The 23,812-nt window shown below is 37.4% G+C and overlaps 1 protein-coding gene across 2 annotated transcripts in view; it reads right to left on the bottom strand.

Moving 5' to 3' along the window:
* The window catches only part of EFEMP1 (EGF containing fibulin extracellular matrix protein 1), a 60,138-nt gene that overhangs the window by 30,226 nt on the left and 6,100 nt on the right, over positions 1-23,812 (bottom strand). For both annotated transcript variants that reach the window (XM_041755480.1, XM_041755481.1), the window contains exon 4: positions 23,391-23,804. In XM_041755480.1, the coding sequence (XP_041611414.1) occupies positions 23,391-23,804 (414 nt within the window). The remainder of the gene's footprint in view (positions 1-23,390; positions 23,805-23,812) is intronic.

The following is a 23,812-nucleotide window of genomic DNA, read 5'->3' on the forward strand; positions in this document are numbered from 1 at the left end:
AGTGAGATGATTAGAAAGTTCTCTTAAATGTTTAAATGCACTACTGTGTACCTGTAAAGTTACATACTTTCAGGAATTTAGACTTGCTTAATGTCTATTTGGCAGCATGAACTCTGAAAAAAATCTCATGGGGAAACACGCCCAATACATGGTTTCTCTGTCTATAGAGTACAAAGGGAGATGGACCTGTTCCAGTCATACAGTTGATATGTTAAAGGTAGATGCTAAGCTAAGTCAGTTTTTAAGGGAATTTCTTGGCATGCATAAACACAGAAGAAAAAAAAGACTATGTTCTTAGATCTGTATAGATATAGATATATATAGATCTAAGAACATATACATATATATATATTTTTAAAATTTTTATTTATTTATGATAGTCACAGAGAGAGAGAGAGAGAGAGGCAGAGACAGGCAGAGGGAGAAGCAGGCTCCATGCACCGGAGCCCGACGTGGGATTCGATCCCGGGTCTCCAGGATCGCACCCTGGGCCAAAGGCACGCGCTAAACCACTGCACCACCCAGGGGTCCCTATATATTTTTTTTTAATTGGTTACTGCATGGAACACATCCGTAGAGTCTATCATATTCCAAGTTTTCATTTTAGAAGAAAATGGAAAAATTGAGCAATTCATATTGTTAATTTTAAAATTAGCCTGGAATTATTTTTCCCTAGAAATGTAATAATTTGTTTATGGAAACCTTTAAATGAAAATCTTTGGCTTCAGGCATGTATGTGGTTAATGTGGATGACTGTGAGGCTGCCAGATAGGTAGGACCCATCAACTAAGGATCTCTTTCAGGGCTTTCACAATGACAACAATCATACTATTTTCTTACTTCATAAGATTTTTTAATTCTAAATTATTTTATTCGAGATCGTTTCTTTAGTTGCTTGTGCTAGCTTTTTTAAAACCTTATTACTCCAAGAATTTATTATTCCAAGAATGAGAGTTTATGGGAGGACTTGTTGATTTTTTTAGAAAGTCTGAGAACCAGAGAATAAATTTTTTTCTTACGTAACTTGAGACAGAATGATATGAAATATGACTGAGACAGAAGAGTGGGTAAGATCACAGGTTTTAGCATAAAATAAGTCTCAGTTTGAATCCAAGAAACACCACATTTTAGGTGTGTGTTCAGGTCAAGTTATTTAATTTTTCCAAGTTTCAATGACAAAATCTGTCAAGTAGGGATAATACCTATTTCATACTGTTATTGTGAGTACTAATTGAAATAACACACCCCTCAAATGGTATCTGGTTGACACTAAGTGCTCAATAAATTGTACTTAACATTGTGACATGGCTATGAGTTGGTGTAAATCAGGTTGGTACTACTATTGTCTACAGACTGAAGGAAGCAAAAAACTGCAGAAAGTCAGGGCTTTTAATATATTTTGCTATGCACTTGTATATAATTACACATCCTGTCTTTGCTTCCTTATTCAGTGTCATATTTTGAATGTGGTCGGTTATGACTGAAATCCAATCGGGAAGATCATCACAGCCTTGAATGACTTCCCTTCCTTTGGCATATTCCAGATGAACAGATAGGAGAATAGGCAAAACCAGCCTTTCTTTCTTAAAGCTATTTCTCATTAGGGAAATTGCAAACATTCAAACAAGAGAGATACAAAAGCAAAGAAATACCTAGCAACTTTTGCATTTCACAGTATTTTGTGATATGAAAGGACAGTTAATGGCTATAGGACCCCCTTCACAGCAATGGAGGGTTAAGGTTTATAAAGACTACTTAGCAAACATAGCTTTAATTGGAGCTCTAGGGATGCCTAAGTGGCTCAGCGGTTGAGTGTCTGTTCGGCTCAGGATGTGATCCCAGGGTCCAAATGAGTCCCACATTGGCGGGCTACAGCAAGGAGCTGGTTTCTCCTCCTTCTGCCTGTTTCTCTCCTTCTGTGTCTTTCATGAATAAATCAATAAAATCTTTAAAAAAAATAACTGGAGCTCTAATTAGAACCTATATGTAACTCTGAGAAAGAACTTCTGTGAACAAGTTCCAACTATGAAAAATCTATGAAAATATAAATTTTCAGCAGCAATTTTTATTATATTGGCCATGTCAAGGACATTGGGGTCATCATCTTTCAAGGCAGGGATGAAGTTATAAATCAGACCTAAAGAACAGATGGGGAATATTTTCAAATGTAGTGGAAACAACCGCATGTAAAAAGTCAGCACAAGTATTTCTGGTTGTTTATTCATAAGGACAAGACTCTAAAGTGAAAACATCGATGTCTGACTTTTCAAATTAGCAGGATTCTCTACAAAACATAACAGTGATCTACATAATCATTTGTGGTTGATGAAGCATCTGATCAATCATATCATACAGGAGAGTCTGATGTGGAGCCAATTTTTGTTTTGTAATGCTATGCTAGTGATATGGCAAAACCATGGCATATTAGAAAATATTCTTTAGAAATACTAATTTTGGTTTTCTCCAAAAGCTAAATGACCTATAGCTTTCATTATAGCTATAGGCAAATTATGTACGTGGATATGACAAACTCCTATTTCCAGATTAAGGCTTGGACAGATAAAATTAAGAAAAAAATAAAAGAATTTATTTTCATTATAGCTATAGGCAAATTATGTACGTGGATATGACAAACTCTTATTTCCAGATTAAGGCTTTGACAGATAAAATTAAGAAAAAAATAAAAGAATTTAAAGCATGAGGTAAAAGAATATGCTGATGGTGACAGTGTGACAATCCAGCAGACGGCTAGGCTAACTTCCTTCTGTCATCTTCTTACTTATTCTTTCTCTATCCTGCATTTCTGACTCCTTCCCCTTTAAATACTCAATTTTGCATTTGCCCTTCCTCAGTTTCATCCTGATTAGGCAGACCGTTCTTCTAACTTGAGAGCTCCGACTGCTGCCACATCTGAGGTAGTGTTAGGACATCTCCCGCTGGTTGTAGGTCTTGGGCACTGCTGCTTTAGCAATGGTTGGTGAGTGCTCTGGCCCAGTGCTGTGACTCTCCAGTGCACCCTTTGGGAGCTCAGCAGGGTGCCCTTGCCATCTTTATCTCCTCAGTGCAGGTAGGCTGCTGTCCAGGCCCCCTGAACTCCCTACACCTGCAGCTAGTCTCATCACTACTCACCTAGATGTTGATAAAATGCAGAAGGTCTATAAGATTATTTTGAGCCTCACTGCAGCATATTAGGTGGTTTTAATATAAAAACTAGCCTTTTCCTTAGATTCCAATTTGCCAATGTACTTTTTTTTTTTTTTTAAAGATTTCATATATGTCTTTGAGAGAGAGAGGGAGAGAGTGCATGTGGGCAAAGGGGCAGGGGCAAAGAGGCAAATTCCTCTCTGAGCATAGAGCCTGATGCGATTCCACTCCTCTCCACACCCCCACACCCCATGATCATGACCTGAGAGGAAACAAGAGTCAGTCGCTCAGCAGGCTGTACCACCCAGGTGCCCCTTATCAATGCATTCCTGTATGATCCTCTGCATCAGCCAGGCTACATATTGCCATGTGTAAGACACATGTTGCTACCTCTAACTTTGTCCATGAGCCTCTCCCTAACCCCTCTACTTTAACAGGACAGTTTCCTTTTCAAGATTCAGCTCACACCTACCTTCTTTATGCTTCTTTTCCTAAGTTCCTTTGGTCAGTGTAAGATCACTACAGAAAGCAGCTTATCCAGCTGACTTTGGGACAGATGTAATCTTGTTAAGAAAGAGCAGTAGCAGCAAGTTTGCTATCTCTAGAAAGTCAATTGCTTTTGAGAGGTGTTGAATAACTCCTCCTATCTTCCTCCTAAGTAGAGCCATCTTAAGGGTAAAGGTGTGCCCCTGGCACTTTATCTGATTCAGGGTCTGAAACAAGTTTTGATCCAACTACTGATTTCTGGCATTCTTCATTAGGAAACCATCTTCTGGATTACCCTATATACACATCAGTGGCCTATATAAATTTTATGGCCCTAATGTGTTGAAGGTACCAACTGAGCTCTCTATTGGATTTGATGCATAAATTCTGGCACCATTATATTACAACATTGCAAAACATAATAAATAATACTCAATGCTTCCATAGTATTTATACAATTGTTATTACATTTTTTTTTTACAAGACTAAGGGATGCCGTGCCAAGTAAGGTGAATGTACAGAACTTCTCATAGCTTCTGCAAAGGCCGAGTTAAATTTTACTTTCAAATTAGTCTTCCAATAAGTTTTAGTATAAACTTTAAGATGGAACAAACCCCAAGCAGTAAAAATCCTTTAAGAGTTACAGTTATATTCTAGGTGGATAAAATCATAATGGCCTAGAACAATGCACTGAATGCCAAGTGGATTTTTAATGCTGAGGTTTTTTGTTTATTTTATTTTTATTTTATTTTATTTTATTTATTCATGAGAGACACACACAGAGAGAGAAGCAGAGACACAGGCAGAGGGAGAAGCAGGCTCCGTGCAGGGAGCCTGATGTAGGACTCGATCCCAGGACTCCAGGATCATGCCCTTGGCTGAAGGTGGCGCTAAACCGCTGAGTCATCCAGGCTGCCCAATGCTAATGTTTGTAACTTTTCTTTGAGCTAAGATGTTTTCCCCACTGCATTTTATTTGGTTAAAATGTGAGCTGTGCTATTTTTAGAAATTTATACTTAATTTGCCTTTGTAGCATTGTTATATGTGGAGAATAAAACCTGTCCTAATTACTTACAAGGAAGTTAGGATTCAGAAATGTTTTGAAAGTAAATGATGTTTCCCTCCTCCGTGAGTGAAAAGAGTGGACTTCATTTGGATTTGGAGAAGTTTCATATTTGCATAGGATTTCTTTCACTTAGTGCAGATGAAAACTCATGTCACTTTCACTACCTTCAGGATGAAAGCCAAAGTTTTTAATGTGACATGCAAGGCCCTTATGATTTGATGCTTGCTTATCACCACGTACTACACACTGAATCACTGAATTGTACAGAATACTTGTTTCCTTTTTCTGTCTCTTACTTAGGACCTTAGCAAATGCTGTTCTCCAGGCATGGTACATTCCTTCTCCTCTCCTTCCCTTCCCCCAATTTGTTAAGGCCAATTCCTACAACTTCCTTAAACTGAAGCCTGGTGTCACCTTTTCTGGAAAGTCTTTAAAATGAGATTCAAAATGCCACATTGTAATTACTGCCCACTCACTCCTAGGCTGTGAGCTTTTCAGGGTAGGCACTATAAGTTCTTTTATTTTTATATTCTCAGCACCTACTATGCTTTGTACACAATAGTTCCTCAACACAGGCTTGTTGAATTATCTTAGAGTTAATAGGATGTTTGGTCTGTGGTCTTGTGCCATCTCCCAAACTGTAATTAACAAAGCAAATGTTAAAATTTTCTTTCCCCAACTCATTCCCAAATCCAGTATAAAAGAATAAAGTAAATTTAGGCAACTAATGCATCATCTCCAGAAGACCCCACTTCTGGGAGAAATACAGGCATGACTATTGCTTATGAAGTTAGAATTGAAACTTAAATAGGGTAATAAACAGAACATGTGTTTTACCTTTGCAAAATTCTAGCTCTTGGGAAGTCTTAACACACAGACACACACACACACACACACACACACACACACAGTATCACAACTAAGTGAAGTGAGATCTAAATCCAGCTAAAATTCCTTTGGATTATATCATAAGGTAAACTATATATTCTTAGGATTTTAAATTCTTGCTTTATCCACTTAGCAGTTCAGCTTTACCCTCAATCCCAAACAACACTCCCAAATCCCTCCTTCCATTTTTGTATTCTATTTAAATTCTTATTTTTAATGAAGGTAATTGTTAACTAGGAAATTCATTTCCCCTAGCCATACTGGGAGAACTTTTTGCTCTCCTCTATTTATAATGAGATTATTTCTTCGTTCATGCTTATATGCAAAATGGATGGTAGGGAACTTATAAGGGAGAGAGTGGGCCTATGGATAATTACCTTTTGCCATAATTTCCTGTAATTCCAAAAACCTTGTTTTAATCAGGGCATGACTCTGCTTAGGTTATGCTCATTGCATTTCACAGCATCTCAGCCTTAGCCATATTAGAATAAGAGCAACTGCTGTTAAAGGTCTATGTTCAGACGTAGTTTATGGTTAGAGACTTGCTCTGTATTCCTACAGCCATATATTATGACTAATAAACATTCTACAGTTTAATGGATGTGAGCAGAGGCAGAAAGGCTGATTGTTCAGAAGATCATTTAAGGGCTTATTTAGCTCCTAATTGGTTATTTCATGGGGCATAGGAGCTGAAATTACACCAAAATATTATTAATTGACTATTTGATGTTTTCCTTTGTAATACCTATGAATAAATATATTGTTAAACAATATTATAAACTGTTTACCCTACTTGGAGTGGAACTTGTTTAGAATCATCTTTGACTCTGGATTTGACTCATCACTTACATGCAAAATAGTGAATATGTCTGTTAGAAATGGTGTTAAACAAATTATTATGATCCTGAAAATAGTCCTTGGGGATAAAAGTCTTTATACTAGTCAGCATTGTTATCATATGTATAGTACTTGAAAATTAATGCAATTCTTTTTTGAGGAACTCACTCATTTACAAGAAGTAAGATCTACTCTCATCTCCCATCCCAGTCCTATTAAGATGATTTAACACATTTAACCATATGTGTATACTTATTTCCCCCCCTCATCCAACAACTATCTGGAGGTAGCATTTTTATTATGTCACTCTTTGCTCAAAATCTTTCACAAGTTATGACATCACTAAATCTAAACGGCTTAACCGAGAATTCAGGATTCATAGAAACTGTCCCTCCAATGATTTTTCTTGTTTCCGGCAGTCCCCACAATAGCCCCCCCCTTTCCTTTACCCCAAACAGCAACAAGATATTGTCACTATTATTCTGTGTATAGGGCATCCACCCAGCAAAGCCTGCCCTTTCTCTTCTCAGGATTATTTATATCCAGTTCAACCTTCATGACCCAGATTACATTCACTGCTTCTGAAAAGCCCATGATGGCCCCGGATTGTAGCAAGCAGTCCTTCCGCTGGACTCTACCACTGCTTTTACCATTGACTTCGTGGGGACTGAGGCTCTTGACTAAAGTTTTGTTGACCTGAATTGTTAAACTGAATTATTTGCATGATTTAATGTTTTTTAAATCCAACCTTACTTTACCTCTTCAGATAGCCTGAAAAGTCCTTGCAAGAAAGGTGGTATGTCTAGGCATCTAGTATAGTTTGATTACATAATAAATGAATACACTGATGCATGAATCGATGAATAAATGACTTAAAATTGAACAAATGAATGCATGAATGGTGCAGATGTCAGAGTAGACACGAGAAGCTATAACCTAAATTTAAATGAACAATTTGGGGTCTGATGAGGGAAGGGTGGAGTTCTTTAAAGCCAAGGCTCATGATATCTAACTGATCCTTTAATGCTTACAGGGCTAAAAGTAGTGGTTCCAGCAAGAATGGCCAGAAACAGGCTCTTTTAGTTCCGTAATCTTTCAGTTGAGCCCTGCGCATTTGGGAATTTAAGACCAACATGAAGTTATGGTGATAACTTGGCCAAGCAATATCCCCCTTTCCTTTCCTTCTACCCAAGGAGGGATTGTGACCTCATTCTCTGGGAAGGGGACTCTCCTCCAAAGCATTCAAAGACCATCTCTCTGAAAAATTAAGTGAAATCCAAAATGGGGGCAGTATAGAACCAATCTTACTCAGAGAGCATACATGAGTTCTGGGGGTTAAAGTCATTGCTGAGTTTTATATATATATTTTTTCTTTTAAACCTTTGAAAAAAGAGATCAACTCTGGTTTCAGTTTAATTTAAAAAAAAAAAAAACCCTACATGGCCACTTCTTCAAATTTGTTCCAGATGGATTTAGTCATAGAATGATTGATTATCCACTCAGTGTGAGCTATGTGGTTAAGCTCAGAAACCTACAACAAACTGGTTTGGAGCTGTGTTTCATGGTAAATGGCAGAGAGGATAATCCTTAAGCTGTCATTTTAGAGTTAGTGATGAGGAAAGAGGAATTTAGTGGGGCTACTTATGTCAAGAGAATGTATTAGCAAATGGATGGTTGAATATGAAGAAATCTTATGAGCGTAAAGCTTTTTTTTTTCCTCTCTGGCCTTTCCTCTCTGGTAAGGGGAACCAGATCTGACTGACAGCCTCCTTGAAGCTTCCCCAGCTTTCACTGCCTGCTCCCAGGACCAAACCCACCTCCCCAGGATGCTACAGGCCTGAGGCCAGAGGCTAGCCTCTACCTGGTTGCTAAAGCACCCATTTATCCTCTATCCATCCTCTCAACAGGCCCACAGAGGATTTTATCATTGGCATCAGAGACACCTGGACAAATCTGGAAACTGATTCTGGGGAGAGTGAACCAAAGAGAAAATGTACTGCATTCCACACAGAGCTGTATCCTGCACTTTAAAAAGCAATTTAAAACATTTGGTACCTTTTCATTTTAAGAAAAAAAAAACCCTGCACTTCCTTTGGATTTTAATTACTCCTTTTAATAGCTACATCAGCCTTTTATCTATTCTTTCCACTGGGTTTACAATTTAGCTACTAGAATATTCTTTTAGGAGAGATTGGATGTGGCTGGTGGCTTTCCCTACATGCACCATTTGATTTTACAGGTTCTCCTATATGTTGTTCAATTTTTTGGTTTCCATCTTCTCTGATTTTTCTGTTTTTTCTCATATATCTTTTCTCTTTTTTCTTTCCCTTAGAGGGCTCTTCTACATTATTATTGTCTTCTTGTTGAAAAACAAGCCACTATCCTGCCTCCTTATCAAGATACCTACTCCTTAGAGTCCTAAGAAAATCCATGTTGGATTTTATGATTTCTGAATTTTTAAGTCTAACCTATTTATTGTAATCTTAGGTTATGCTCAGCACGGTCTCCTAGTAGATTTTTGAGGTAAAAGAAAAAGATGTAAACAAGTGTAAACATAAAAATGATGGTTCTAGGTACAGGCTTTTGACTAGGCTGAAGGAACAAAAATGTGACCAAAACAGAACAGAGGTTTCTATGGGAGAGGTGGAGAACATTTTCTACAATTCCCTAACACACACACACACACAAATATCACAGATGTCTAGGACAAAAGTTAACATGAAGCAAGAAGGATGTTTATTAAATTTATTTTATGTAACAGGCATGTAGGTATATGTTAATCTGCAAGAATTAAGGTAGTTCTTCTGTTTGCTCGTTTTATTTTGCAAAACTTTTGCAAAAAGTTTTTATTTCAGGGATATTGTTTATAGAGTAGATGAAAGGAGTTTTTAATTACAAAGTTTCAAAATCAAAGGATATAGTCATAATTATTTAGGAATGGTTTTGGAGAGGATGGATAGCGTTTCAGAAGTTCCAAGTCCATGAAGGAGAGAAGGGTACATTCATTCAGAAGAAGCTGTCAGAAGAGTGAGGTTCTTCTTACAGACAGTACTTCGCCTATTTCAACCACACCCATCAGGCTTGTATCTGAATGAGTCATCCAGTCTCCTGCACTGCTGGGAAGGTGGGTACATTTTGCTTTTTAACTCCTATTTTACTTTTTGAAACCATTTGAAATTCTAGACTTAACTCTAAAGGTTTGGTTGGAATCAATGGAGGGGGAATTTTCATTATGGATTGTGGTAGGCAGCTTCTTACATAGCTCCCAATGATTCCTGACTCCTGGCATTCATGCTGTTGAATGTAGACTGGATGTTGTGACTTGTTTCTAATGAGCAGAATATGAGAAAAGTGATGGGTTGTTGCTTCCATGATTAAGTCACAAGACCGTGACTTCAATCTTAGTAGCATTCTCTCTCTTGTTTGTTTACCATGTTGTGAGATGGACTGTGAAAAGATGTATGTAGCAAGGAGTTGAAGGAGGAAGAACTCGTGACCAACAGAGGTAGGAAATAAATCCTGCCAACAACCACTAGTGAGGGAGCTAGAAAGTGGATCTTTCCCAGTGAAACCTAGAGATGACTTTGGCCTTGTGAAAGACCCTAAGCCAGGAGACCCAGCTAAGTCACATCTTGATTCCCGACCCAGAAAAAATGTGAGATAATAAAGGTTTGTTGTTCTAAGCTGTTAAGTTTTAGGGTAATTTGTCATGTGGCAACAGATAACTAGCGTGTAGACTTCCTTATGGTTTCTATGTGATGGATAATAATGCATATGCTCAGCAAAGACTGGTTACTATGGTTGTAAACCTGGTTTGAGTCTGAGGCTGAGAAAAATCTCCAAATGTGAAATGAACAGACTTATAGAACTGAAAGATTTTTCTTTAGTGAAAGATACTTAGGAAGGCAGGAAATCTTAATTCAAAATCAAGAATATAACACAGAGCCTTTAACAGTAGTGTTGCACCTTCACAGGTTACGGCAGTTTCTATTAAAACATGTAAAAAGGATATTTACTGTGCACCAAAATAAAAATAACTCCTTTCTCTGCTAGGATTAAAGTGGAGTCCTGGGCTGTACGTGAACCACAATAATTATCCCTGTCAGGGCCTGGGGAAAAGACCGTGGTGATCTAGCTTTAAAGCTTCAGTGATTTGGTCCAGACTTTTAAAAAACAACCAGTACTAGGTGTGAACTGTTTTGTCAATAAAGCTTCACGTCATTAGAACTGTCTGGTTTTTTGTTTCTGAGTCATTAATGCTATTATAATCACAGAATGCACCTGCATTCTTCCCAGGGCAGATTTTAACTTGCTCTGGTATGTTTTCTTGATAAAAATGCCACCTGAAAGGTGCAGAAAAACACCTATCAATAGAAGCAGTCTAAATGCCAGACATGTATCAATCAAGAGCCATATAGCTACAATACTTTGAAAGCTTATAACCTAGACAAAGTGCCCTCTGCTTACCTCTCTTTTACTTTCTTTCTCATTCTTTTAAAATTGTTTTGAAAAAAGGCTGGGAAGGACAACTTCTTAATTTTAACAGCTGAGAAAACTGAGGCCCAGAGAGGTTAACTGGCTTAATTCAGTGAGAGTCACTTAGAGGAAGACCCAGATGGGAACCTTTGTCTCTTGCTGAGTTTCCTGGGGTTTCTGCCATTCTTTGCTGCCAAAGACTACTTTCTGGGATCCTCCTGAGCATTCAAGCATAAAAACATTCCACCACAGGAGAAAATTCTATTAATTAGTAAGCAAAGGAAACATCTATGTATTACAGCTGTAGCTGTTACAAATGAATTTACATGGGAGAAATTGAGTACTAACCAGAAGAAAAAAATATCTTTTTGAAAAAACAAGCAAACAAAATCCCACCTCATGCAAATTATCCAAATTATACTGCATTTTGCTAAAGGCAGAAAACAGAGGATGAAGAATCACTAGGCATATCAGCTTCCTGATGGGAAGCACAAAGTGTCAACTACTGGAAAACAGACTCTGTTATATCCACAAAATCTGGGGGCTTTGTAGAAATGTGAAATCTCAGGTCTCATCCCAGACCTACTGAATCAGAATCTCCCTTTTAATAGGATCCCCAGGTAATTCGTGGTGCATTAAAATTTGAGAAGCACTAGCCTATCACACATAGCATATAGAAGATTCTCAAAAACATAATAGACAATTGAATTGCAAATTTAAAGACTCCACTAGCCAATTTTATAGAAACAGTAAAACTGATTTATTCAGAGTCACCTTCCCATTTTTCTTCATCAGTTTTCTTTTTGAGGAAAGTATGTATTTATATGTATGAACACAAGTAGGAAGTCGGTAATTGTAATACTATTTTATGAGAAACTTCAGTAGAACCTATTTTCAATTAGGGTAGTCTACACTTGCTCTTTGTCCTTGAAGCTCCTATCTTGTTCTCCTTTTCTCTCTCTTCCACTTCCATTCTACCTCTCTTTTTTTCTGTCCCTTATTCTTCTTACAGCTGCTCCTGACTCCCAGGGTGAGAGGAGACTCCTGGAAGGGAAGGATATGGCTCAGCTGTTTGCCCTATCTTGCTTTTTTTTCCTCCACAAATGTGTGAATATGGTCCTGGCCTCTACCCTAACAGGTTTGCTGCATTTTTTTTTCCCTAGATGACTGATTTTCATACTGAGTGGTATGTGGTGGTGGTAGGTAGTGTTGCGGGAGGGTGTCACTGTTCCTTCACTCTCTCAGCAGAGGATTCAGGAAAGTCCCATAAGAGGCTCACCATTCCATCCTAATAAATATTTGGTATATATATATATATATATATATTTGCAATCAGTCAATGAATAAGCAACACTTAAGTCCTGAATTTTTGGCAACTGCAGTTACTCAGTTGTGATCTTTGTGGATCATAGGTTCACCTAAGAGAATAGAGAAGTTTTCTTCTCCTTTAAGGAAAAATGGTATTTTTTTTCCTGCTGAGTAGTAGAACTGACATACCAGTGATGTGTCATCTATTAGAAGAATTTGTAAATGTAGCTCTCTAAATCAAGTGCGAAGGTGTGGTCTGATCTTGAATCTGCATTGACTCTTCCTAACTTGAGGATTCCATTAACTAGCAGGTAGTTTTACCTACTTCTCAGGACCTTTATTTGATCTTTTTAGCTCTTGAGAAAATTCAAAACCCTACTCATATTTAATCAAATAATTCATGCAATCTTCCTTTTTGATGTCTTCCTTATTTTCTCGTCACTATAAACTGTTCCCTTAACATGAGATCAGAAACTGTATTTTTCCAAGAAAAACCATGTTTTGGTTTGGTAATCTGTCTACCCCTGACTTTGAGATTATAACCAGATTTTCCAACAATTCTTTAAAACTTTCTATTAGGACTCTATATTGTTTGTGGCTCGGTTTTTACAATGATAACCAAATAGCCCGAGATCTTCTAATAGAGCGATATTCTGATGGTCTATTTGGGGTATTAACCATCTGTGACAGCTTGGCTAATTGAAAACTATGGCTCTGGCATGCTTACACAATCCATTTTTACGCTTAAATTGAAAAATCAATGAGAAGATTTTTTTTTAGTTTACTTAGAGTTGAACTCTAATTTACAATGGTTTTGTTATTTAACATTTTTTTTTGAATGAGCTATTCACCAAATAATCTTTCCTGGTATTTCAGAACTATCATTAGCTGCTTAAATTGCACCATGATTAAGTTTCCTTCTTTCATATAGCTTTTTTTTTTTTTAATCATTAGCTTTTTATTTATTTTTCAATCACTAAAGAAGGGAGGTAATGCAATTGAAATTCAGAACAAAGCACTGCATCTTTACCAGCTTGTGCAGAAGGATTTTTCTTTTTTTTCTCTGGCTACCTTCCTGGATTAGGGTTCTACTGATACACCAGGTCATGAACTATTTTTACAAAAAGGACCCACAGCTTTTACTGGGATGTTTAATCATGAATGACTGGAATTTTCTGTCTTGGTTGTTGAGTAGACTTTTATTCTGGGTTACCTCCTGACTATGTAATTTTCCAAAGTCTGAAGAATGAAAGGGCATGGGGATTCAGTGTCAGGCCCAAATAATCTGTTTTTTAAATCCATTCTATGAGGGTCTATCTGCAAAGTTTATTTTATTAAAAATTCCATTCTCATTGTAGAATGCTGAGATGGCCACATCCTAACACATTTACTTCTATTTTGTTGACCCTGTCTCTACTCCATCTAACAAAATTACTAGTTGATTAAATAATGCAGTAGCTGTCCAAGGTGTTCTGTTCTCCTATGATAGGTAAACACATGAAGTTTCCAGCGTTGGTTTTCCAGAAATAATGAGAGAGTAACGGAATCATGTTAGAAGCTTTATTGGCTTCCATCAGTTTAATTTGGATACATGTTACTTTCCTACCAAAAAGGATTGTGCATCATACATATCTGTGCATGTGTATGGGTGTGAACCTGAGTAGGTGTGTGTGTGCATACACGCGTGTGAGCAAGAATAAATGTAATCTAGGCAAGAAAGGGGGTGTTGAGCCTACAGAGGCAGATTTCTGAGGTGTCTTTTAACAACTTCTTTGTCTTTTTCTCTTTTTGGTGAGGTGTCTTGTGATATCACAAACTGCTCAGGAAAGAACATGGATGGATAAGGAGAGAAAACCATCTTATATAACCTTCTCTCTTCAGGCCTCAAATTATGAAATGTGGTGATTAGAAAAAAATTCATCAGTGGGCTTAGTAAAGTTAAATGATGCCAGATACCTCAACAGCTCCTGCATTTTAAGAGAATAATTAGAGCTGAACTAATTCTCTAAGAGGCTTCTGAATTGATTGAATAGCAGACTCCACAAAACAGACATACTGCTCTTCATAATTTTGGTAATTAATACTGAATAAAAGTTTTGTAATTTTTGGTAAAAAGCTTATTTTTTAACCAACATTTGGTTAAAAATACTGAGATATTTAAGTTTTTTATTGAATAGTAAAAAATGTCAACTACAACTTAGTGGCATACTCATTTGTGAATGTATGTATGACAGGAGAGCTCTGCTGCAAAACCTTTGCACATCAATTCACTACTGAACAAAAAAAAAATCTTCCTTAATCCATATTGTGATAGACCCTGGTATCCAGGGAGGACACTGAATAGAACCCCATGAGTTATTTCCCATTTTGGATCATGTTCTATACCTCCACTCAAGGGACTAGGAGTAGATTCCTTATAGTACGCAAAGCTGTTTAAGGTGCAAAACTTATTTCATTACAGTTGCTGGAACTTTTTGGGATTTAACTATATTCACAAAAGTAGTTCCAGTTCCCATCATGGTTCTTATTTGAGTTGGACATACATAAAAGCTATACACACAGCTTTTATGGTTATCTCTGTTTCCGTTCCCTACTTCACACTCTTATTTCATCCACAGTTTAAGTATAAGCTAGTTATTAGCTCCCAAGGAGCCCTCAGTAAGCTGGGTTCTTTCTTCTGGGGCCCCTGGGATCCATGGATTTCCTTTTCACTTCCCAAGCAATTCAGCTCTTCCTTCCTTGAGACCAGTTCAGAACTGTATTTCTTTCTTTCTTTTTTTTTTTTTTTTTTTAAGATTTCATTTATTTATTTATTCATGAGAGACACATAGAGAGAGAGGCACAGACACAGGCAGAGGGAGAAGGAGGCTCCATGCAGGGAGCCTGACACAGGACTCCATCCCAGATCACCAGGATCACACCCTGGGCTGAAGGCAGCGCTAAACCACCTGGGCTGCCCAAGAACTGTATTTCTTTAAGTCACCTACACTCAACTAAGTGACTTTCCTGGATTTGACCCTTCAGCATTTGAATTTCTGGCTGGTAGTTGAGGAAAACAACCAACATAGATTGCTCTGAACCGTTCTTCCTTTCTTATTCTTATTTTAGAGAGCATTATCAAGTGCCTTGAATTTATTCACAATATCAGAGAGTTTACATAAATATTTTCCAGCCTTATGATTCTGTTACTTCAAATATCAGAAATATTAACATTTCCCCCAAACAACTGTATTTTCATTATTCACCATTAGATTTCTGAGGAATTACATATTTGATACTAAGAAGTATCTTAGGATACCTGTATCATTCACTGGTGATACTTTTGCAGTTTGTGATGCACTCCTTGTGATGTCCTTCTTTGCTGGACTGTTGTCGGTTTCCTTTATTGCTTCTTTGATAACTGAAAGCTCAATGATGCCAAGTTCCCTTAGGACAATGACCACTCCTTCCTTCCTCTTTGATTCTATCAAAGTGCCTCACAATAGAAAGTGGTCCTCAAACTTGGTTGAATTTATTGAGCACTAACTGAATGGTTACCCTTGACTAGTACAGATACACAACAATTTGAAAAGCAGTTCAAGGTTTAAGAACTGATTTTGTCCAAATCTCAAGTTTTTCAGTCTATTTAGTACACATTTACATAACATTGATTCACTGTCTCTCCCTCCTTTGAATCTGTGGTCATATGAAATGGACAGCAATAGGTGATCCGTGCTGCTGCCAGTATCTTACCACTCAGCTTCCTTTCATGTCATTTCTTCACTTCATCTCTATTAAATGTTTACTAATCAGTTAGGTTCAAGCTACAAGCCTGAAATTGTAGCTAAATGCTTGCAATGACAGCTGTGGTTTTCTGCCAATATTTGAATGCAGTTTTCTTGATCAGTTTTGTTTTTTGAGTGTGCAATTTGCAGTTACCTCCTGGAAAAAAGAAGCATGCTAATGGATTTCAGATGTGGCGTGAATTACTTATTTGTACGTTCGTGCAAAATCAAACACATTTGGGACAAATTTTGTTTACTCTTTGGTTTCAAAGACTAGAATTGTGCCAGTAATTCAGCAAGTGTGAAGGCAATCCCTACAAATGGGGCAACTTGTTGATTTCAGAGAATACAGTTTTAGACTTTCTGCTAGAGACAGAAATAATGAGCCAGTATCAGTGCACATTCCTAAAGTTACCCAGCCTTGCAATTCTACTCTCATCTGCTTCTTTTTTGCTGCTATGGGGAGACGGAAATCCATTCCACAGAAGAAGTGTTAACTAGTTTTAACAAGAATCTCGTCTTTGATGAGAAGGAAATCTTTGATCAAGTTTAAATTTAACAGAAGACACTATGGGAACACTCTTCTAATATCTGATGATTTCACAGAATCTAAATAAATTGAGATGTCAGCTGAGCATCTGGTATTAGAAGGATCTCCTATCACTTTGGTAAATGAAAGATGCTTTAAGACCAAAGTCAGAGTCAATCTCCTCTTTTGTGACTCTGCATGAACTTCACCTCCAAACAGCATTAACTCATGTCATCAGTTCATGCTGTGAGCATATGGAGATGCTTATAGAAGGTATGAGTATCTCTTAGCACCAACCATTACCATAGCCAGAGCAGAACTTAGAGTTTCACCTGACAATTTAAGGACTGTTACGGTATTTTGCATTTGCAGGTTTTTTTTTTTTTAAGATTTTATTTATTCATTTGGGAGAGAGAGCAGGAGTAGGGGCAGAGGGAGAGGGAGAAGTAGACTCCCTGCTGAGCAAAGAGCCTGCTGTGGGGGCTCAATCCCAAAGTCCTGGGATCATGACCAGAGCTGAAGGCAGATACTTAACTGACCGAGCCACCCAGGTGCTCCAGCAATTGCAGGTTTTATAGAAAGATGCAAGCAAGATCTCGTTTCCTACTTTAGACACTTCCTTTCACTCTAGTTTGCACATATCATACCCTACTAACTAGGACTCATGACCACTCATGTTTAGGAATCAGAGTGCTAATGATGACAATAAGAAAGATGAGAGAAGTAAAATAGAAATATTATCATTTTTAAAAAGATATTATTTATTTATTCATTAGAGACACACATACACACACACACACACACACACACAGAGAGAGAGAGAGAGAGAGAGAGAGAGAGGCAGAGACACAGGCAGAGGGAACAGTAGGTTCCATGCAGGGAGTCTGATGTGGGACTCGATCCTGGGACTCCAGGATCACGCCCTGTGCCGAAAGCAGGCACTAAACTGCTGAGCCCCCCAGGGATCCCCAAAATAGAAATATTATATCCTAGGAACAGAATATATATTTTTGATGATTTGTCTTTCCTACTTCACATTTCCCATGTAAAGTATTATGACCCTACCCTCTGATTTTTGTAGCTGAATGCAATTTTCTGATGTTAAGATTAAGTTGGGGCATTGGTTCTCAAACTTGAGCACACATCAAAATCATAGGTTTGTTAAAACACAGATTGCTGAGTGCCATCCCCATAGCTTCTGATTCAGTAGGTCTGACAGAAACCAGGAATTAGCATTTCTGATAAATTACTGGATGATGCTAATGCTTCTGGTCTAGGGATTACACTTTGGAAGACATTGACTTAGGTAATTATACAGCATAGTCTTTTGTTGCAGAAGTGTGATCATACTTTCATCCTTTCACCTCAAATAGTTGCCGTTCAATTTTTACGAAGTAATTTTAAGGACACTTATGAGTGTGCATGAATCAGGTACATATACATATTGTTCACAAATGTATATTAGAAATAAATATTTTTTAAAGATTTATTTGAGAGACAGCAAGTGCACATGTGCGTGTGAGGAAGAGGGGAGGAGCAGAGGGAGAGAGTCTCAAGCAGATTCCCCACTGAGCCTGGAGCTAGAAGTGGGGCTTGATCTCATAAACCTGAGATCATGACCTCGGCTCAAACCAAGAGTCAGAGGCTTAATCAACTTACTCACTCAAGTGCCCCTACTAGACTTATCTTAATTAACTAGATATTCAGTGACTATAGTTTTTGGAAAAGTAAATTATGAAGCTATGCTAGATTTTTCAAGAGAAAATCAATTAACTTCTATTGCACTGCACCAGCTTATTGTAAAAAGTAATTAAATTATCCTTATAAACTCAATTTCTATCCATTTATATGGCTTTTGAGAATTTTTAGATACTCAAAGGCAATTAACAACTAAAAACAATGAAAAGCAGTAAGCAGGCTAAATACCTACTTTACTTTCTGCTTGAAGTATTCGTTTCTGTTAATATCATATTTTACTCAATTATAGTCTTCCTTTTGCAAAATATGTATTTTCTGAGATCAGAGTTTTTCACTGGGTTGTATAATTATACGTAACAAAAATTATGCATTTCCTCACAAAACTAAGCAAAGCAATGAGAAACCCTAATGACACTAGTGAGGATAAAAAAAAAGGGTAGTGTTTGAAAGCTGTTTTGTTATGACAATGCGAGGTATGCTAAGCCACTTGATTACACTATAATTTATAAATCCTCGTTTGGATATGAGATCATTTATGTTTCAAATGAAAGAAATCAAAGAAAGACGTCCCTAGCATCTGAGAATCTGTACATGTTAGTTCAAGTTTCTCCTTTTTAAAGTATATGTATAGATAATAACTTCTTTCCTTTTCAAAATAATATTTTAGTTATCCTTATGTTTATAAAGAAATGTGCAAAAGATAATAGGTGATCTCCAACAGTGTAGAGCTATTTAAACCCTGAGCATAATTTTTTTTCCTTTAGGCCTTAAAAAAAGGCAATTTTTTCTTTTTAGCTTTTTAGTTGCTCCTGCATCACAGACAATAGTAATAAAAATAAAATCATTTAAGATACAGCTAAAATTTTTTTTAACTTGACAAAATTTTATAGATGAAGCATGGTATTTAATTTGGCAGTGTAGAACATTTTTTTCACCAGCAGAAATGTGGGAAAGTGAGTTACCTATGGTATGATATGTATCTAAGTATGTAGGTGCTAATGTCTAGGTCCTCTGCACATGCAAAGTCTAGAACAATGTGGAATCCAGTTTATTGACAAGCTGGCAAGTGGGATCCTGATAACAGCAAAGAAAGACTTTGTCCAGGTACTTAACAATCAGTGAAGTTTGGTTTTTGAAAGTTTAAAACAAATTGGAAAGAATTATTTCACTGGGCAAACAATGCCCTAACCTGAAAAAATGGCTTTAACGTTGAGACTTTCTCACTCTTGACTGGGAGGTGCAAGAGATTTGGTTATTGCGGGTGTGCTAGAGTGATCAACCATCCCATTTGCTTAGGACCGAGGAATTTCTCAGAATGTGGGGCTTTCAGTTTTCAAGCCAGGATAGTCTTGGGTAAACAGAGACTGTCAGAAGGTTGTGTATTCACATCTCTCAATTATACCTTACATAATACAAGCCAGGTACTACACTTGGCTTGGCTCCATAATCGGCTTCATTAGGCATTTGTATCAAGTTGATTTTTTGATGTTGGAGTTTCTTTGGCAAATTAGTAATGATATCTGTAAATCCTGACTGATTTTAGTAATGGCTTAGTTATTAGCTATACAAAATACCCTATGTTTAACTGTTTGAAAGTTAAATTAAGTAAACAAATTTCTTCACATTGGGCAATTGATGCTCTTACTTGCCAGTTCCCAAATGATTTTTTTTTACTACAAGAATGAGGCTTTTAGAAAGTTATATATTATTTTAAAAATTCCTTTCTTAATTTGAACTAGTGATTTCTAAATCCATTACTTTTGAGGAAGATCAACAGAAACTTGCAATAAAGTTGTAGAAAAATAAAGTGACCCATCAATGCGTTATAATATATTCCCCATTCACTCAGCTCCCTTTTGGAGCAGATTAAGGTCTGTTGTCTTTTTTGTAGGTGATAGCTCCTATCATTAGAGGAACAATTTCTAAAACTTTGTTTATACATGACTCCAGGTATGTGACAATAAAATGATATTCACATAGTTTTATAGCTGCCAAGGATGGTGTCTGTCATTTGAAATTCTCAGTGCAAATTGCTCCCCCCAGCATTATCCATGGTTGGCAAAAATTCTCTGAAAAAAATTGCTCAGTGTGAATTGATATTTGGATATTATGTTGCTTTTTAAATCTCTTGCTTTTGCACAAAATTGAAAAACTATAGACAAATACATGAAAAGGAATAAAAAATATCATGTTTCACTGAATGTTAAAACACAGAGAGTTGGTCAGGGTTGTGAGATAGAACCCAAGTCAGGCTCAGCGGAAAGTCTGCTTGAGATTCTCTCTCTGCCTCTCCCCACCATATAAATAAATAAATAAATAAATAAATAAATAAATAAATAAATCTTTAAAAAATATATTTATAAAAGGAACTACTCTTAAAATATCTACTGGTATTTAAATTATTAGGCACCATCCATAACTGGTAATAATGTGTTCAAAGGTACAATTGACTTTAACACTGAAGGACAGTACAGATTTCAGCCATTACATTAAAAAAATGCCCTCAGCTTTAGATTATATAATGATAAACTGTACCTGTTGAAAAATATATGTGGAAAAAAGAAATTATTTTAATACAAATATGACTCATCTGTAGACATTCATTTATTCTGATCCAGCAACCATGGTAAATGTGTTTGGATTACTGGGCATAGTATGAAACATTTAAAAGGGAGTGGAGATCTTTATTAAAACAGAAGGCTCTTCAAACTCCACAATGATGTCAGAAATATAGGTCCTTGGAGCACATTATTGTTTTAAGCAGAGGTCCCTGCACTTTCACATTGGTTATAAAACATTATTTTGTGCTGCTGGCCTGGAATGAGAATGTCATACATCTGCAGGCAATTAGAAGAAGCTGGACTGCATGTTTGATTAGCTCAATAATAAACGGGCACAAGTGTGACTCCACTTATGTTAGTCAGATTCCCTAGACAGATTATCCTGTTGTTATCATATGAAATAACCCCCTTTTATCAACAATTAAGTAAATCCACATTTATGGGCACTTTGCAAAATTGTGAGGTGGGAAGAAGTCCAACTTAAGCCTTAAGTCATCCAAAAAACTTTTAACCCTGCTTTCAATGATACCGACCCCAACCCCAAGTTTATAGAAATTGGTTGAATTGTGTAGAACAGTTGGGTTAGAAATACCCTTGTGTGTACACAATCAGTAAGTATGTGTTTAGCATCTATCATAAGCAAGGCATTTAATAGTTTTAGCTTATAAGTAAAGAAAAAAATCTCATAAAAGTAAGAATTACAAATGTTTTAATCTGTGAAATATAACTTTGTCTAAAGTCTAAATCTTTTTAAGAAAAATTAAATAGGATTTCATTTTTATTATTCATCTTTTATTACACAGTTTCTACTGTAACCAATGAATGTTGTAAGTCTTGAATATGCTCTGTCCTGGAACTTCTTCATTCAGTTCTAGGCATTGTTCTTGAATTCAACCACAATTGTCAGTGATAGACTATAAGCCACTTTGGGAAATGACCCATTCATTTATCTGTTTTTTTTTTCTCTCTTAAGTACCATTAAAATATACATTTTAAGCATGAAAAATAATTCAGCATATAAAAGTCAATACTTAAAAAGATTTCAGCATAGATTTCCAGTTTCAGAAAAATACCACCAAACCATCTATTCCAACCATATATTTAAATAACACAATTAAAAGTTGCTATCTTAAATAAACTGAAGATAACTTCCTATCGATATTCATTCAAACACATACGTAAAGTAACCTCATAAGGCTATCTCCTTGACATAATCCTTAAATTAGATATTGGAGTATCAAGCAGATGCTGAAGCATTCATCATCAATATTGGAATTCTGACTCATGACAGTAACACGAAACAGATGCTGATATGATGCACCCTCTGAAAAGTGACACCATCACAGCATGGGTTAGCTCTTGATGTGGGGTACTTAAAAATTTGAACACAAAATACAAAATAATTAAAGTCAGGGCATGATAGGTGTCCTTCATTCATAAGCCATTTGAAATCTATCTCCTACAGAAGATAAAACTCAACACTGGTGAATAAAGGGCAGCATATCAGAGAAACAGAAGATGCTTCCTTTACTTAGGTGATCCTGATTCAACCCCTTAGTATTGAGGGAGGAAAGTGCTCTCTTCCTCACTTATGCACGGGTAGAAGGTAAGATCTGGACCCTTTCTATGGGCCAGTGTGTACCAGGCACCTGTGGTGTCATATGGGATCTACTCTGTCAGCCTCTGGTGGTGAAAAAAGGAGTCGGGGGCTCCTATGGCCCATTTCAGTAACAAGCTCCACACTAGGCAGATCTGAAAGGGTTTGCTAAATAGGAAAAGGGAAACAAAATCTCTAAGCACAGTCTAGTTAGTTAATATCCTACACATCTTCAAAGCCCAAGATTCTTATCATTTTGCTAGCATGAGTCTACAGCTGTTTCTAGAATACACAGTGATGTGTACTCCTTGTGAAAATAAACAGAAAAGTCCAAGCAGATGGTGCCATGGTGCAAGTGATACAAGCGAAATGTACTCAGATGAGGACTTAACAAGATATAAATGTGAGTAGGGGGAGATTCCTGCAAAGGTAACAAGAAACAGAAATCCCGTTTCTTTATCCCTCAGCGAGAAAAATAAATTAGTGGCAAGTTCAATGAAAAGAAAGTTTGAGAACCCAAAGGTGGACATTTATGGAGTAGCTTGACAGCACAATTTCAAATTCCAAATGAATAACCTGACTGCTCCTTCTGATGCCTGGGTTTGGAGGCTAGTTCTGCTCTCCCCACCTGTGTGGGCCCTGGTGCTCACACTTGGCTGTCTGCTGGAACCACTGTGAGGAGCTTTAAAAAATACCAGTGCCCAGAACTCACCCCTAGAGACCGTTATTTAATGGGGCTGGGGTGTGGCTTGGAGATGGAGAAATTTAGAAGCTCCCAAGTGGCTGCAGATAGATAAGTGCAGCTAAGGTTGACAATCACTGATGACCTCTCTGAGCCACCGCTTCCTCATTTATAAAATGAGGACCATACAGGCAGCAACCATCTTTTAGGATTTTTGCAATGATTAAATGATAACTCAGGCAAAGCACTCAGCACAACCGTGAGATGTGGGAAGCTTCTCAGTAAAGGTGTTATCATCCTCACCCCGAGGTGCACTGGGATCAGAACATTCTCGGTAACATAAATCATGCTTACCTTGGCACACGTTATGCTCACTCTGTTCGTAGCCCGTTGCACACTGGATCCGGTGAGAAGGGTTGGAGGGGATGCGCTGAGGGTCAGCTGGGTTCCGCCGGATGACAAAATTATTTCGGCCAGTCTGCACTTCAGGGCCTGCCACGGCGGCAGCACTGGCAACGAAGCCGCCACCGGGCATCACCCCGCTGGTGGCCATGCCACTGGCTGCCACGCCCCCGGCACCTGTCCCAGACGTGGCGGCTGCATTGGCTGCTGCACCCACGCCCTCTGCTGCAGGTGTTTCTTGTTGAGGTTGTTCATTATTGACAATAATCTGGGCTGTTTTAGGAAGGCAGAGGTATCCTCCGTAGTGGTTGACACATTTCATCCCACCTTTGCAAGCGTCTGGGACAATGTCACATTCATCAATATCTGTGGTC

The sequence above is a fragment of the Vulpes lagopus genome, chromosome 5 (genome assembly GCF_018345385.1).
Source record: "Vulpes lagopus strain Blue_001 chromosome 5, ASM1834538v1, whole genome shotgun sequence".
NCBI lineage: Eukaryota > Metazoa > Chordata > Mammalia > Carnivora > Canidae > Vulpes > Vulpes lagopus.